General features: G+C 36.8%; 1 protein-coding gene across 1 annotated transcript in view; it reads left to right on the plus strand.

Moving 5' to 3' along the window:
• The window catches only part of WDR70 (WD repeat domain 70), a 290059-nt gene that overhangs the window by 7785 nt on the left and 266477 nt on the right, over positions 1-15797 (plus strand). Inside the window, exons 4-5 of the mRNA XM_039250525.1 lie at positions 4648-4768; positions 13764-13971. Of these exons, the coding sequence (XP_039106456.1) occupies positions 4648-4768; positions 13764-13971 (329 nt within the window). The remainder of the gene's footprint in view (positions 1-4647; positions 4769-13763; positions 13972-15797) is intronic.

Consider the following 15797-nt stretch of genomic DNA (forward strand, 5'->3'; position numbering starts at 1 on the left):
TAATAGGCAGTCTAAGTGGTCTCATGTTACAAGGTCGTCAGGAATGCCATATACACATATAGCCAGGTTGCCTTGAGGTTTTGTTGTTGTTTTCCCTTTCCTTAGGGATGGGACCCTACCATGCTATAATTTGGTTATTGTTGTTAGCACTTCTCTAAACACTGGGCTACATATGCTCCTTTGAATCAGCACTTTTGTATCCTTTAGATAAATAACTAGTAGTGCAATTGCTGGGTTGGAGGCTAGTTCTATTTTTAATTTTTTGAGGAACCTCCATACTGTTCTGCATAGTTTGCATTCCCATGAACAGTGCGAAAGGGTTCCCTTTTCTCCACATCTTTGCCAGCATCTGTTGTGGCCTGAGTTGTTAATTTTAGCCATTCTGACGGGTGTGAGGCAGTATCTCATTGTGGGTCTAATTTGTATTTCCCTGATGATGAGTGATGTTGAGCATCTTTTCAGGTGTCTGTTAGCCGTCTGGATGTCTTCTTTGGAAATGTGTATATTCATTATGAAACTTTCTTTTTTAAAGTATTTGAACCAGGAAATTGTGAAATAACCTTTCAGTTTCCCAATGGTGCTAAAGTTGATGAACCTCTAAGGAGTGATAAGCCACCATGATGTACAAGTCAGAGTTAAAGGAAGCAGGGAGGATAAAAATGAAGGGAAATTCATTTGAGAAAGGGACAGAGAGAGGAGATGGTTGGAGCACAGGAAAAAAAAAATCCCAGTAATAACATTGTTCTGGAGGAAAGATGTTTAGACTCCAATTCTTAAGGTCCCAAGAATTCCCTTCAGCTCAGTAATCTAGGACTTCCTTCCATCTTTAGTCCACTAGACCCAGGTTAGAGAGCACAGGTCAAAAAGGATGGAAGAAATAGGAGGAACTAGGGCAATCCATGCTTGGGCTACCATCAAGCAATAGATTTGATATGCATTGATTTCCACACGTTATTGAAGATGTTATTAGAAACTTGGTGTCCCTGGTACTTTATTTCTGAAACACTGGCACTAAGATTTTACCTTATGAATCTACAGAATTCCTGGGATCAAACTTGGCAGACCACCCCAGAATGTTTTGTAGAAGTTCTATGACTAATAAGGACCCCATAGTTTACAAACAAGTCTTCTTTAATCCTGACTCCAATCAGCCTCCCAGTGAGTGAATCCCTGTTGGAGTAGGCTCCATCCCTACCCCTAAGAGGCATCATCCCTGAGGGTAGAGCCCAGAGCAATCAGTAGCTGACAAAAGAACTCATTCCACTGACAGAAAGTGAAGAATCAGCCTCATTCTGTAGAAGACTGGTTCCACCAAACACCATAAACCCCATAATTCTGGACTACAGAATCTACAAATTAAAGTAGAAGGTTAAGAAGGACTGGTATAGGACAACTAAAACAAGTACCTTGGACTTACGACACCATGGTTTAAATTCTGGCTTTTCCACTTGCAATTTGTTCCTTGACAAGCCACTTTAACTTTATTTTTATGTTTATTTTTTAAAATTTATTTTTAAATTTATATCCAAGTTAGTTAACATACAGTGCAGCAATGATTTCAGGAGTAGATTCTTTAATGCACCTTACCCATTTAGCCCATCCCCCCTCCGACAACCCCTCCAGTAACCCTCGGTTTGTTCTCCACGTTTAAGAATCTCTTATGTTTTGTCCCTCTCCCTGTTTTTATATTATTTTTGCTTCACTTCCCTTATGTTCATCTGTTCTGTGTCTTTAAGTCCTTATATGAGTGAAGTCATAAGATACTTGTTTTTCTCTGACTAATTTTGCTTAGCATAATACCCTCTAGGTCTATCCATGTAGTGCAAATGGAAAGATTTCATCCTTTTTGATTGCTGAGGAATACTCCATTGTATGTATATACTATATCTTCTTTATCTGTTCTTCTGTTGATGGACATTTGGGCAGTTTCCATACTTTGGCTATTGTTGATAGTGCTGCTATAAATATTGGGGTGCATGTGCCCCTTCAAAACAGCATGTCTGTGTTCCTTGGATAAATACCTAGTAATGCGATTGCTGGGTTGTAGGATAGTTCTATTTTTAATTTTTTGAGGAACCTCCATACTGTTTTTCAGAGTGGCTGCAGTAGTTTGCATTCCCATCTTTTACATTTTATCTTAAGTTTCATTTCTTCAAGTTAAGTGGTTGCTATAATGACTGGCTCTCAGATTTTCAGTTGCCGAATTACATTTCTTTGAGTCTGCAGTTTGTGTGAACTGGCCCAGATGGGACATGAAGGTTTGGATTGTTTGCTGTTAACCTAGACAGAAATTGGGTACATTTGGAGGGGCTTTTGCAGGAATGGCTGTCTGTAGTTGGTAACTGTTTGAAGGTAGAGAACAATAAAATGAGGTGCTTGGAAGTATAAAAGTAAGTGTTGGGTAGTAGATTAATTCAGTTTGATTCAGGGAAGATATAGAGCATTTCTACAGTGCTTACAGTGTGCTTGGTTCCACATTGGGTCAAAGTGCATGAAATGATACCTTCTGTCAGGGAGTTAGAGAATACTGAATTCTGTGCTGAGAACAAACTGAGGACTCATAGGTGATGGGGGGAGAGGGGGGAGATGGGCATGGAGGAGGGCACTTGTGGGGATGAGCACTGGGTGTTATATGGAAACCAACTTGACAATAAACTATTTGTAAAAAAAAAAAAAAGAATACTGAATTCTGTTTGGTTTTGGTTTTAGTCCTCAGTTAATGGTGAGGAAGAAAATATTTTTTTCCATGTTTCATCCCCCTTTTATCTTTATCCTTTGCTTTAATGAAGCATCAGGTGATGGCAAGACTCTCTCTGATTAGAAACTCCTTTCTGGCATTAAAAGAAAAAAGTTAAAATTTTAAATTAAAAAATTAGATGCTTCTCTAGGGACAAGTAGTTTGGAGTAGTTATCCTCTGCTGAGGAACTCTAGTTGAACAGATGGGTGGGTCATTTTCCAGATAGTCTGGTGACAAGCATGCAGTGATGGGCTGGGCTTTGTAGCTCTTTGGAGAGAAAGGCAGGCAAATTATTACTTAAGGTAGGTGATGCTCATTGGATAATTTTAGTCTCTTAAGAAAGTATGGACATCTCAGAAAGATCCAGTTCTGGAGCCTCCATTCACTGTTCTGGGACTTTATAGCTTTGTTACTTAACTTTTCTATGGCATAGATTTCTCAAATGTAGAGTGAGAATAATAGTACCTACTTCAAGCGTGTTGTGTAATTCAGATTTGCTAGGAGAGTAAAACTTAAATATCTCACTTAAAAAAAAAAAGGTGAATAATGTGAGATGATGGATATGTTCATTGACTCCATGGGGGGAATCCTCTCATAATGTATATGTATATTAAGTCATATTGTACATTTTATTTATTTAAAAAAATTTAATGTTTTATTTATTCCTAAGAGAGAGAGAGACAGTGTGAGCAAGGGAGGGTCAGAGAGAGGGAGACACAGAATCCGAAGCAGGCTCTAGGCTCTGAGCTAGTTGTCAGCACAGAGCCTGACGGAGGGCTCGAACCCATGAACCATGAGATCATGACTGAGCTCAAGTTGGACGTTTAACCGACTGAGCCACCCAGGCACTCCCACATTGTACATTTTAAATCTTTTACAATTTTATTTGTCAACTATACCTCAATAAAGCTAAAAAATAGTGTCTACTTCAGAGATGGTTGTGATGATTAAAGGAGTTAATTTATAGGCAGTGCTTAAAACAATACCTTGTACATAGTAAGCTCCATGTTAAGTATTAGCTGCTATAATTTTTAAATTAAGGTTGCTCTTAAGATACTTTTTGTTACTTACAAAGAGGTCCTAGAAGATCTAATTAAAAATGGCTCAAATAAGAAAAATCAGAGGAAATATTTAATTTCTTTTTTTTTTTTTTGTCTTTCCAAGGTAAATAACTGTAGAAATCTGAAATTTTCTCATAATTTTTTGGAAAGTCTTGACTACAAATTCAGTGTGGGAAATTCAGAAATGAACAAAATGCTTTTTTTTTACACACAGCCCAACACAGGACTTGAACTCGTGGACCACGAGATCATGACCTGAGCCAAAGTTGGACGCTTAACTGCCTGAGCCACCCAGGTGCCCCAGAAATGAACAAAATTCTAAGTTTATAGTTTAAAACATTGAAAATGTAAAGTACAATTACCTAAAATCTTACTTTAAGATACTGTATTTTTTACTTATAACCTTCCACATCTTTTTATTTTAGTTTAGTTAACAATTTTATTTTTAAACAATCTCTACATCCAGTGTGGGGCTCAAATCCACAACCCTGAGATCAAGAATCACATGTTTTACTGACTGAGCCAGCCAGGTGCCTGCTCCCCCCATATCTCTTTAGATAGTACATTGTGGCTCATATACTATTCACATGCTAAGTTTGCTTAGTGTATCTGTTACTATTTTTCCCAGATTTGTACATTTCTATCACTCTTTTTATTGGCTGTATTTTTTATTATGTTGATTTACAATAGTTCAGTTATTTTCCCATTGTTAGATATTTAGATTGATAATTTTTTGCTGTTACTGGGACCACTCTAAGTTACATCTCTGTGACTGTATTAATTTTTAGCCTTTATGAATCATGACAAATTTTGAAGTCTAACTATTGGAAATTTTTTAATCTTTTCAGAAGCAAGAGAAAAAGAGGAAGAAATGAACAGAGAGAAAGAATTAAGAAGGCAAAATGAAGATATTGAACCAACATCTTCAGGCTCAAATGTGGTCAGAGATTGCTCTAAATCCTCTTCCAGGTGCTTGACTTTCTCAAAAGGATTTTGTTAAATTATCACTCCCATTTAGGTGTTTAATCTTAAACACCTTAAATTTAGTCTAGATAATTGATTATCTTAGGTAATTGAAACTGGTAGTCATTTCAAAGAAAAAAGAATAAAGACAGTGATATTGTTCTAAGAAACTCATTTATTTATTTATTTATTTATTTTTTACAGATCTTCAGTTTCCTTTTTCTTTCTTTTATTTATTTTTTTTTGTAGTTAAAGTTCTTCAGTTCTAATTAGAGGTCAGCCAGTAAACACTATCAGATGTTAGTTTTCTCAGAAATATGAAGCAAGTGGCAGCTTATGTCAGTCACTACAATGACTATGCATTGGCATCATGGGAAGCAGTCTTTACTGGTCTGAGAAGGGACATATGACCTTTTTACTTAGGGGGAGAAAGCCCGTAATTAAAAAGAATTCTCTTGAAATTTTGTAAACAAATACACATTTTTAGATAAACAATAAATATAGAATTAGTGAAGGACTTTTATATTTGAGAGAGAGATGGAGAGAGATAGAGCTTGAGTCGGGGAGAGGCAGAGAATGAGGGAGACACAGAATTCAAAACAGGTTCCAGGCTCTGAGGTGTCAACATAGAGCCTGATGCAGAGCTCAAACTCACAAACCTCAAAATCATGACTTGAGCTGAAGTCGGATGCTTAACCGACTGAGCCACCCAGATGCCCCTGTTAAGGACTTTTAAAGGGCCTTTGCCAGTGGCTTTCATGTACTAGGACAAAATGCTAGAGCATATAGGTGGGAGAAAACTGTTAAGTGACTTTTTTCTTCATTGAGGCGACTCAGAGTTGTATAATTTCCGCATAGTTTTTTTTTTTTTTTTAATATTTTTATTTATTTCTAGGAGCGAGAGAGAGAGAGACAGCATGGGCAGGGGAGGGTCAGAGAGAGAGGGAGTCACAGACTCTGAAACAGGCTCCAGGCTCTGAGCTGGCCGTCAGCACAGAGCCCGACGCAGGGCTCGAACCCACGAACCACCGAGATCATGACCTAAGCGAAAGTCGGACGCTTAACCGACTAAGCCACCCAGGTGCCTCGTAATTTCCGCATAGTTTTAATTGCCTTAAGAGTATGCATTTTTTCTTATGATTCTTATGTCTTTTTTTAAAAAATAAATCTGATTATTTCTTTCTCCACTTCAATTTGGACCTCATAATTTGTATTGATAAACTTGTTGGATTGGATATTTTTTCTCATTTTCTAGCTTTTTAAAGAATCTTAGTTATATCACATTTCATTGTATAAATGAATGTTTTTGAGCATATTTTAATTTATTCAAGATATATTTCTAATTTTTTAAATGTTTATTTATTTTTAAGAGAGAGAGAAAGACACGGCATGAGCAGGAGAAGGGCAGAGAGAGAGGGAGACACAATCAAAAGCAGGCTCCAGGCTCCGCGCTGTCAGCACAGAGCCAGACATGGGACTTGTACTCATGGACCGCGAGATCATGACCTGAGCCAAAGTCCAGTACTTAACTGACTGAGCCACCTGGGCTCTCCGAGATATATTTCTTAGGCAATTACTTTCCCTCCGATATGAGATTATTATGCTATTTTCTTTTTTTCTAGATTTAATAAGAACTTTGGATTTTAAGTGAGAAATTATTATGAAGTATTTAAGACTTTCAAAAAGTTGATAAAGGACAGTATCCACTAGACAACTTAAGAAATAAACTTTTACTATTATGGTGAACACTTCTCAGAACTGCCTTCCATTGCTTCCCCCTCTCTTCTTGGCAGAAGTAACCAATCTTCTAAACTTAAAAATTTTTTATATATATCTTTATAATGTTATTGTGTATCTCTGTATCCCTAAGACATATATATATATATATATATATAGTATTTTTGTGCATATTTTAAAACCTTTCCCCCTACATGTCTAGTATAGCATTTAGCATATTATGCACTATTCTGTAAACTGTTTCTGTTGTGTGTTCTTTCATAAGATTATGGACACTCTAAGGTCGGGGATGTTTTTCCCTTTGATTAAACAAAAAATTTTTGTCATGAAGTATATCATATATATAAAGCTCTATATACCCTACATTTAAAGTAAAGAGAATGATGAAGTGAACACCTAGCTTGGGAAACAGAGCTTTGAAGTCTTCTCTCAGCTCATAGTTCTCTCTCCTCCTCCGGGGAAATCTTCACTTTGTTTATCCTTCCTTCTTCTTTTTTTTTTTTTTTCCTTCCTTCTTTTTTAAAATAGTTTATTAGGTATAAGTATATTCCTAAATATTATGTTGTTTTATATGATTTCTTATTTAAAATTATTTATTTATTTAGAGTGCATGCGTGTGAGTGAGTGTGAGTGGGGGATGGACAGAGAGAGAGAGAGAATCCCAAGAAGGCTTTGCACCATTAGAGCCCTCACTTGGGGTTCCATCCATGTACTTGGGATCAGGACCTGAGCCGAAATCAAGAGTTGGGTGCTCAACTGACTGAGCCACCCAGGTGCCCCATGATTTCTTATTTTATATTGATGCTGTTAATGGTGTCATGAGTTCTTTTTTCAACTTGGAGGTTTTTTCTTTTTTTTCAAGATGTTTTTGAGATTCATTCATGTTCACAAGTGAGGCTATAGTTCCTTTTCAATGTGGTTTGGTTTTTTCTTTAGAAATATACTATAATTTTTCCATGGTCTAATCCGTTTAGGTTGCTGTTTTTCTATATTATAACATGTTTTTAGTGACCGCCTTGTAGCCATCCTCTGTTTTATATGCACACAAATTTGTTTAGAGTGTGTATCTAGTAGTAGACTTGTTAGGTCTTTGAGTTAAGTACATACTTTTGCCAAATTTGGCTTAATTATTTTCAGAAGAGTTTGTACCCATTTACATTACCATCAGCAGAGTGTAAGAGTTTCTGTTGCTCCACATCCTTGCCAACACCCGTTATTGTTGCACATTTCCATTTTTGCCAATCTGGTTATTGTGAAGTAATAGCCTTGTGGTGTTCATTTGCATTTTGTTGGTTACTAGTGTAGTTGTGCATCATTTTAAAAGTTTTTCTGGAAATACATTTTTTCTAATGAAGATACAATAAGAACTGTATCTTCTGCAAGATTTTACCCTGGGTTGCTTGATGGTTTATTATTTTTTATTTTTTAATGGTGTTTTTTAAATAAACACCAGTTTCAAATTTTAATGTACTCTAGTTTATTAATCTTTTCTTCTATGGTGCTTTTGTGTTTTGTTTAAGAAATGAGTTCTAGGGAGCCAGGTGGCTCAGTTGGTTGAGCATCCAATTCTTGATGTCAGCTCAGGTCATGATCTTGCAGTCATGGGATTAAGCCCTGTGTCAGACTCTGCGCTTGGGATTCTCTCTCCTTCTCTCTCTGCCCCTCTTCTGCTTATGCTCCTGTGCATGCACTCTCTCTCTATCCCCCAAAATAAAGAAATAAACTTAAAAAAAAAAAAAAAGAAAGGAGTCCTTGCTCTGAGATCATGAAGATAACTTCCTATATTTTTCCCCTAAGTTTTCAAGTTTTGTTTTTCACAATTGGGTCTTTAATCAATACAGAATTGCCTTTTGAGAGTAATGTGAAGTTGAAATCCAGTTTTATTTTCTCCTCCATACGGATAATCGATTTCTCCTGCCCCTTTGCTTTTAATTTTTTAAAAATTTTATTTAATAGGCTTTAATTCTTATTATTTATTTATTTTTTAATTAAAAAATTTTATGTTTATTTTAGAGAGAGAGAGAGAGGCAGAGACAGAGAGACAGAGCATGAGTGGGAGAGGGGCAGAGAGAGGGAAGCACAGAATCCAAAGAAGGATCCGGGCTCTGAGCTGTCAGCATACAGCCAGATAGCAGGGCTCGACCTCACATCCTATAAGATCGTGACCTAAGCTGAAGTTGGATGCTCAACCAACTGAGCCACTCAGGGGCCCCTATTTTTTAAATTTTTTAAATGTTTGTTTATTCTTGAGAGAGAGAGAGAGAACAGACAGACAGTGTGAGTGGGGGAGGGGCAGAGAGAAGGAGACACAGAATCTAAGCAGGCTCCTGGCTCTGAGCTGTCAGCACAGAGCTAGATGTAGGGCTCAAACTCAAGAACTGTGAGATCATGACCTGTGCTGAAGTCAGATGCTTAACCGACTGAGCCACCCAGGCTCTCCAAGACTTTTATTTTTTAGATCAGTTTTAGGCTTATAGCAAAATTGAGCAGAACGTACAGAGATTTTTTTCATATAGCCCCTGCCCTCTTACCTCTCTCATCATCAACACCCCCCCCCCACCAGAATGATGCATTTGTTACAGTTAATGACCTCGTGCTGACATATCATCATCACTCAGAGTCTATAGTTTACATGAGAGTTCAGTCTTTGATGTTATACATTCTGTAGGTTTGGACAAATGTGTAATGACCTGTAGCTACCATTATATATCATCCAGAGTAGTTTCAGTGACTTAAACATCCTCTGTGCTCTACATTTTCATTACTACCTCCCCCTAATTCCCAACAAGCACTGATCTTTTAAATTTTTGTCAAAGAATTTATACACATTACAAAGTCAAATATTGTTTTCCCCGTTCATAATTCTTACTTCCCAGAAAAAACTACTTAAATTTTTTTGTTATTCATCTTTTATTCACCTTCATATTTCTAAATTGTAACTTTTTACTCCTGTCTTGATTTTTTTTATTAATGTGGCAACTTTCTGTTTTCAAAATTTTTATCACTCCAAACAAAAATTTGACCATTAAGCAATGATTCCCCACTGTTCTCTCCTTTTAGCCCCTGATACCTCTGATCTGCTTTCTGTCTCCTTGAATTTACCCATTCTAGATATTTCATATAAGTGGAATTATACAATGTTATTCCGTTTGTATCTGGCTTCTTTCACTTTGGATGATGTTTTCAAGGTTCTTGTTGTATCAGAACTTCATTCCTTTAAATCGCTAAATAGTATTCCATTGTATGTATATACCACAATTTGTTTAGCCATTACTTATTAATGAATATTTTTCGGTTTCCATCTTTGGTTCTATGCTGTGAATGTTGGTGTACAAGTATATGCTTTTGAGTCTTTGCTTTTAATTCTTTTCACTATATACCTAGAAATGGAATTTATGGGTTACATGGTAATTTTACGTTTAACTTTATTTTTTAAAAAGTTTTATTCATTTACATTTTAAGATTCATGTTTTAAAAGGTTTGTAAGTAATCTTTACACCCAATGTAGGGCTTGAACTTACTACCTTAAGGTCAGTAGTCACATGTTCCACCGACTGAGCTAGGCAGATGCCCCTATTTATTTATTTTAAGTAATTTCTACACCCAGCGTGGAGCTCAAACTCATGACCCTGAGATCAAGAGTCTCATGGTCCTCTAACTGAGCTAGCCAGGCGCCCCCTGTTTGACTTTCTGTATGAGGAATTGTCGACTGTTTTCCACAGTGGTTGCACCATTTTACATTCCTGTCAGCAATATGCGAAGGTTCCAATTTTTTCACATTCTTGTCATTAGTTATTTTCCATTTTGTTTTGTTATGTTTTTAATATAGTCATCGTAATAGGTGTGAATTGGTATCATGTAGTTTTTATTTTCATTTCCCTAATGTCTAATGGTGTTGAGCATATTTTTAGGTGCTTATTGGCCATTTATATATCTTCTTTGGAGAATTAACTATTGAAGTTCTTTAACCATTTTTATTTTTTATTCATTACTATTATTTTTTTAAGTAGGCTTCACATCTAGCACAGAGCCCAATGTGGGGCTTGAACTTATGACCCTGAGATCAAATCTGAGCTGAGATCAACAGTTGGACGCTTAACCAACTGAGCCACCCAGGCGCCCCCAAATAATTAAAAAAAATATATGCAATGTTGTTAAAATTTGGCTTAGAGGAAGGTAGTCATTTAAGACTACCACTTTTTAAAAACATTTTTAATTTTTTGGTGGTTGCCTGGGTGGCTCAGTCAGTTAAGCGTCTGACTCTTGATTTCAGCTCAGGTTGTGATCTCAGCGGTGTGTGATTTGGAGCCCTGCATCAGCTCTGCTTTGACAGTGTGGAGCTTGCTTGGGATTCTCTCTCCCTCTCTCTCTGACCCTCTCTCACTCACTCTGTCTCTCTTTTTCTCTCAAAATAAGTAAACTTAAAAAATGAATTAAAAAGTTAAAAAAATTTTAGGGACAGAGAATGAGAGCATGTGCAAGCGAGGGAGAGTTGCAGTAGGGGAGAAAGAGAGAGTGAGAGAGAGAGAGGGAGAGAGAGAATCCCAAGCAGGCTCCACACTCAGAATGGAGCTTCATGTGGGGCTCGATCCCACAACCCTGGGATCATGACCTGAGCTGAAATCAAGAGTTGGACACTCAACTGAGCCACCCAGCTGTCCCTAAGACTACACCTTTTTTTTTTGCTTCAAAGAAATAGTATATGAATGTAAGTTGCCATTCAAAATCAAATACTGGGAAGGAATATGTCATTTATTTTATGCAATATAGCTGCAAGATAGGAGAGAAATATTGATGCACTCCAAATTTGTAAGGTAGGAATCATTTAGACATTTGCATTTTCTCTAAAGAAATTAGTATCAGAAGTAATGAATTTTGCTTATGAATTTAATTTCTAAATTGAAATTCTATAATTACACATCTTATTTAATACTTAGCTAAGCTCTCTTTTAAAAAGTCAGAAAAATGTTAGGGTTTGACTCCTCTGGTTTCTCTTCAGATGCATATTGTTTCTCAGGCTCTGGTTCATATTTTGGCACCACGTTGAGTCAAGGCATATTTTAAACCTGGAATGTGTTCTGTTTTCTGTCACGGACATTTTTGGGCATAATTTTACGGACTTTGTTTTCCAGAAATTGAAAATATGTTAAAATTGTTTGTTTTTTTGGCTGTGTACATTAGAATAAAAAAGACAGAAATGGACGTAGAAGCTGATACGTTCCATGCAGTTTCGTATGGGTATTAGGACTGCATAATCAGGCACAGAATCAACGTGGATTCATGTAGTTCTCAGTTCAGTGCTTGTGTCTGAACTAGTTAACTCATTGAAAGCACTGGTGCTAAGGATTAACAGTTTAGTGTAGAGCTTTCTGTGCTCTGAATAACTTTGCATTAAGAAAGTCTGTGACTTCTAAACTAGTACAGTTAGGAATTTGTGATTTAATTACAAGGGAAAAAATTTTGGAGTGTGACTACTTTAATACAAATCTATTCAGTCATTCAACTATTATTTATTGAACATCTGTTGTGGGTTAGGCACTGCATTCGGCACTGGGGTACAGCAATTAGCAAGTCAGATGAGATCTCTGAGCTCATATTGTTGGGGGGATATTTGAGGAGATGGATAACAGATTGTAAACCAAGTAACCAATCAAATAATAACTTAGTAAGGTATTTAATAAAGGTAAACTAAGAGGATGAAGATAACAGTGACTGATAGGGATATGTTCAAAAGTTTGGAAAGGGGGGCCAGTAAAGCCTCTTTGAGGAGGTGATATGTGACGAGACCTGAAAGATGAGATTTAACAATCATTCCCAGCAGAGGGAACTACAAGTGCAAGGACCCTCATACTGGACAAGCTTAACCTAAAGGGTTTGAAAGAAGTCCTGTAGGGCTGGAGCATCACAAGCCAAACTACTGCAAAAACAAAGAGAAACTCTTCATGGATGTTTGCTTGCTCCTATCTTTGTATATGGATAACGTGTTTAAGTATGCATTCCCTTCAGTATTGACCTTAGATGAAAATAAAAAGAAAAATCACATTTTTTTCTTCAGTGGATATTGAGTGCCTATTAATTATGTTGGGCCTCATTTAGGTGCTAGAGACAGCAATGAACACAACACACAGAAATTTCTGCTTTCATGGGGCTTACTTACTAGAAATACTTTATTACAGGGAAATAATACTTTCAGTTTACAATATTTGATAAGTTAATGCACACTAGATAAAAGATAGAATACTAGATAAAAGAAACTCCTACCCCCCTTTGGGATGGGTAGGAGGTAGAGTGACATGATGGATGGTGGTGGCTTTCAGAATGCATAGAGGTACGTCCTAAAGACCTCAACCAAAGTGTGTCATGGTCCTCAGGTGTGCTGGCTAGAAAAACATTTGAGAATCTGTGATAAGCCATACAGTACGGTGGCTTTAGAGTCCAAGGATGCTACATAAACCATTTTAGCAACTCAAGACATTTGAATTAAAACAGGCAGAGAAGGACAAATACCATATGTTTGCACATATAGGAGGATTAGGAGGAACTTAACAGAGGACCATGGGGGAGAAGAAGGGAGAAAATAGTGGGGGAGAGGGAGGGAGGCAAACCATGAGAGATTCTTGAATGCCGCTGAGAACAAACTGAGGGCAGATGGGGTGGGGCGAGGGGAAGGGGGTGATGGGCATGGAGGAGGGCACTTGTGGGGATGAGCACTGGGTGTTATATGGAAACCAACTTGACAATAAACTAAAAAAAAACTGGGAAACAATTTGTGTTTCAGAAAATATATTGAAACATTATGGAGGTGATACTAACTTTCTTACATGGCTGGCTTAATTTGTTCCTGTGGTAAAAACAGTGATGGGCTTCAAATCTAGGGAACAGAGGCATTGGTTACCTCAGTGGTTTTCTTTCTTATGGACATAGTATTTTGTAGTTTTTCTTCCACATTCCAGTTCTACCTACTCTTCATGAGTGAGGATTATCTAATGGGCCTGCAACATAATTGCTGTGACCTTTAACTCTGACTTTATGTTTAGTAAGGTAAGTAGATAAAAGAAACTTTTACTTTCTTAAGAAAATAATACCTGAGTTACACATTTAATGTTTCAGTTACAATTTTAACAAACTATAGATTAATTAATTAATTTCAATAAAAACTTAGTTGTTAAAAGGAGAGGCAGAGTGTCCTGGGAAGTAAGTCCTATCTCTAGAGAGTGTTCTTTGTTGCAGTAGAAGCTAAGAGTTTCTATTTCTGTATTTTCAGGGATACAAGCAGCAGTGAAAGTGAAGAGAGTTCTGGTTCTTCTGATGATGAGTTAATTGGCCCTCCTTTACCTCTTAAAATGATGAAAGAGCCAGGTAATCATATTGAGGAAGATATTATTGGTCCTTTACCTCCACCTCTTTGTGAAGAAGCAGAAGAAGAAGATGATGATGATGATGATGATGATGGTGATTCAGAAGATGAGGAAGTAAGTATTTCAGTAGTAATTTACCAATTCATTGGAATATTGTAGAGAGCAGTTCCCTGCTAATTGTTATTCATGCGTGAGAGCAAATAGGGAATAGTTTTGAATGTACTACTGATAGCCCTTGTTGAAAGAACTCAAAAGGATGTACTTCAGGAACAAGTCAGTGTAACTCAAAATAATAAATGGACAGCAGGAAGCAATGTATTAAAAAAGGAATTAATGGACACCTGGGTGATCCAGTTGGTAAAGCGTCCAACTCTTGATTTCGATCACAATCTCAGGGTTTGTGGGATTGAGCCCTGCGTTGGGCTTCGTGTAGCAGTGAGGAGTCTGCTTGGGATTCTCTTAACATGCTCTCTGTCTCTGCCCACCCTTGCTTGTGTGCATGCTTGCATGCACAGTCTCTCAAAATAAATAAACTTAAAAAAAAGGATAAATTTGGCAGTTTCATTAAAAATCTTGTTTTCCTGAAACTGCAGTGTTGACCATATTTTTTTTTATTTTGATATCCATCCTAGTGGCTTTTAAAAAATACTGTTTTCACTAAAATGTCTTTTCTAGAAAAATACAGTTTTCTTATACATTTGATACAAACTTCTAAAGATTTCTTCCATAAAAATCAGAAAGTAGCTAGATTTGTTAAAGGTTACTATCAAATTATCTGCTTTAGAATGTTTTTTGCTGAAAACAAGTCAGGTGTTCAAGCATTGCCCTTTTGAATCCTTCTGCCAACATTGTCACCCATCTTTTGTTTTTTCTCAAAGAATGACAGGATGGAAGATACTCAAGTATTGTTTCTTTGTCTTAATATATCAGTTTGTTTTGAGTCTGCTGTTTAAATGCAGAAATGTGTAGTACAACAAGGATTAGAGATATGAAACTCCCCTTAAAGCAAGCTTAAATGATTCTGAACTACCCAAAACATTATCGTAAACCTAAGTATCTGAGTATGTATGTGGTACAGACTGTATAACTGGGAGTTCTTTAAATTAACTGCATGTATAATACAATGCTTATTGAAATAATAAAAACATGCTAATTTGAAGCTTACATATATATTATCAAAACTCAGCATTAATCATAATAAAAAACAACAGAAAACAAATTTCTGAACTGACATTTTTAGAACTGCCAGCAAATGGTGATAATGAAAAACAGACTCATGTTCAGTTGACTTTAATATTGTTTTAAGGTTCTTTTCAGAAAATGCACTCCCTTATAGTCTGTGCCAGTTCCACAGCTCCTGATATGCCTTTGAAGAAACTCCATCGTTGCAGTAAAAGACAGGAAAGGAGAAAAAAGAAGTAGAGGAAAATCTTGGTAAATAGAGATCACAAAATAAGATGGTAGGCAGGAATGCAAGCATATGAGTATTTTCAGTAGATGTCAGTGGACTCAACTTGCCACTTAAAATTCTGAGAGCAGGGGCGCCTGGGTGGCTTAGTTGGTTAAGTGTCCGACTTTTGCTTAGGTCATGATCTCGCGGTTCGTGGGTTTGAGCCCCGCGTCGGGCTCTGTGCTGACTGCCATCTCAGAACCTGGAGCCTATTTCAGAGTCTGTGTCTCCCTCTCTCTCTGACCCTCCCCTGTTCACGCTGTCTCTCTCTCTCCTAGAAATAAATAAAAATATTAAAAAAATAAAATAAAATAAAATTCTGAGAGTAGATTTAAAAATTTAGATATATTTTGTTCATGGGTTATATACCTAAAATGTAATAACATAGAAAGGTTGAAAAAAGGAATAGGGGCGCCTGGATGGTTCAGTTGGCTAATACTATGTCCAACTTTTGATCTCAGCTCAGGTCTTGATCTTTTTTTTTTTAATT

The sequence above is a fragment of the Hyaena hyaena genome, unplaced genomic scaffold, assembly GCF_003009895.1.
Source record: "Hyaena hyaena isolate Hyena2069 unplaced genomic scaffold, ASM300989v1 scaffold_372, whole genome shotgun sequence".
NCBI lineage: Eukaryota > Metazoa > Chordata > Mammalia > Carnivora > Hyaenidae > Hyaena > Hyaena hyaena.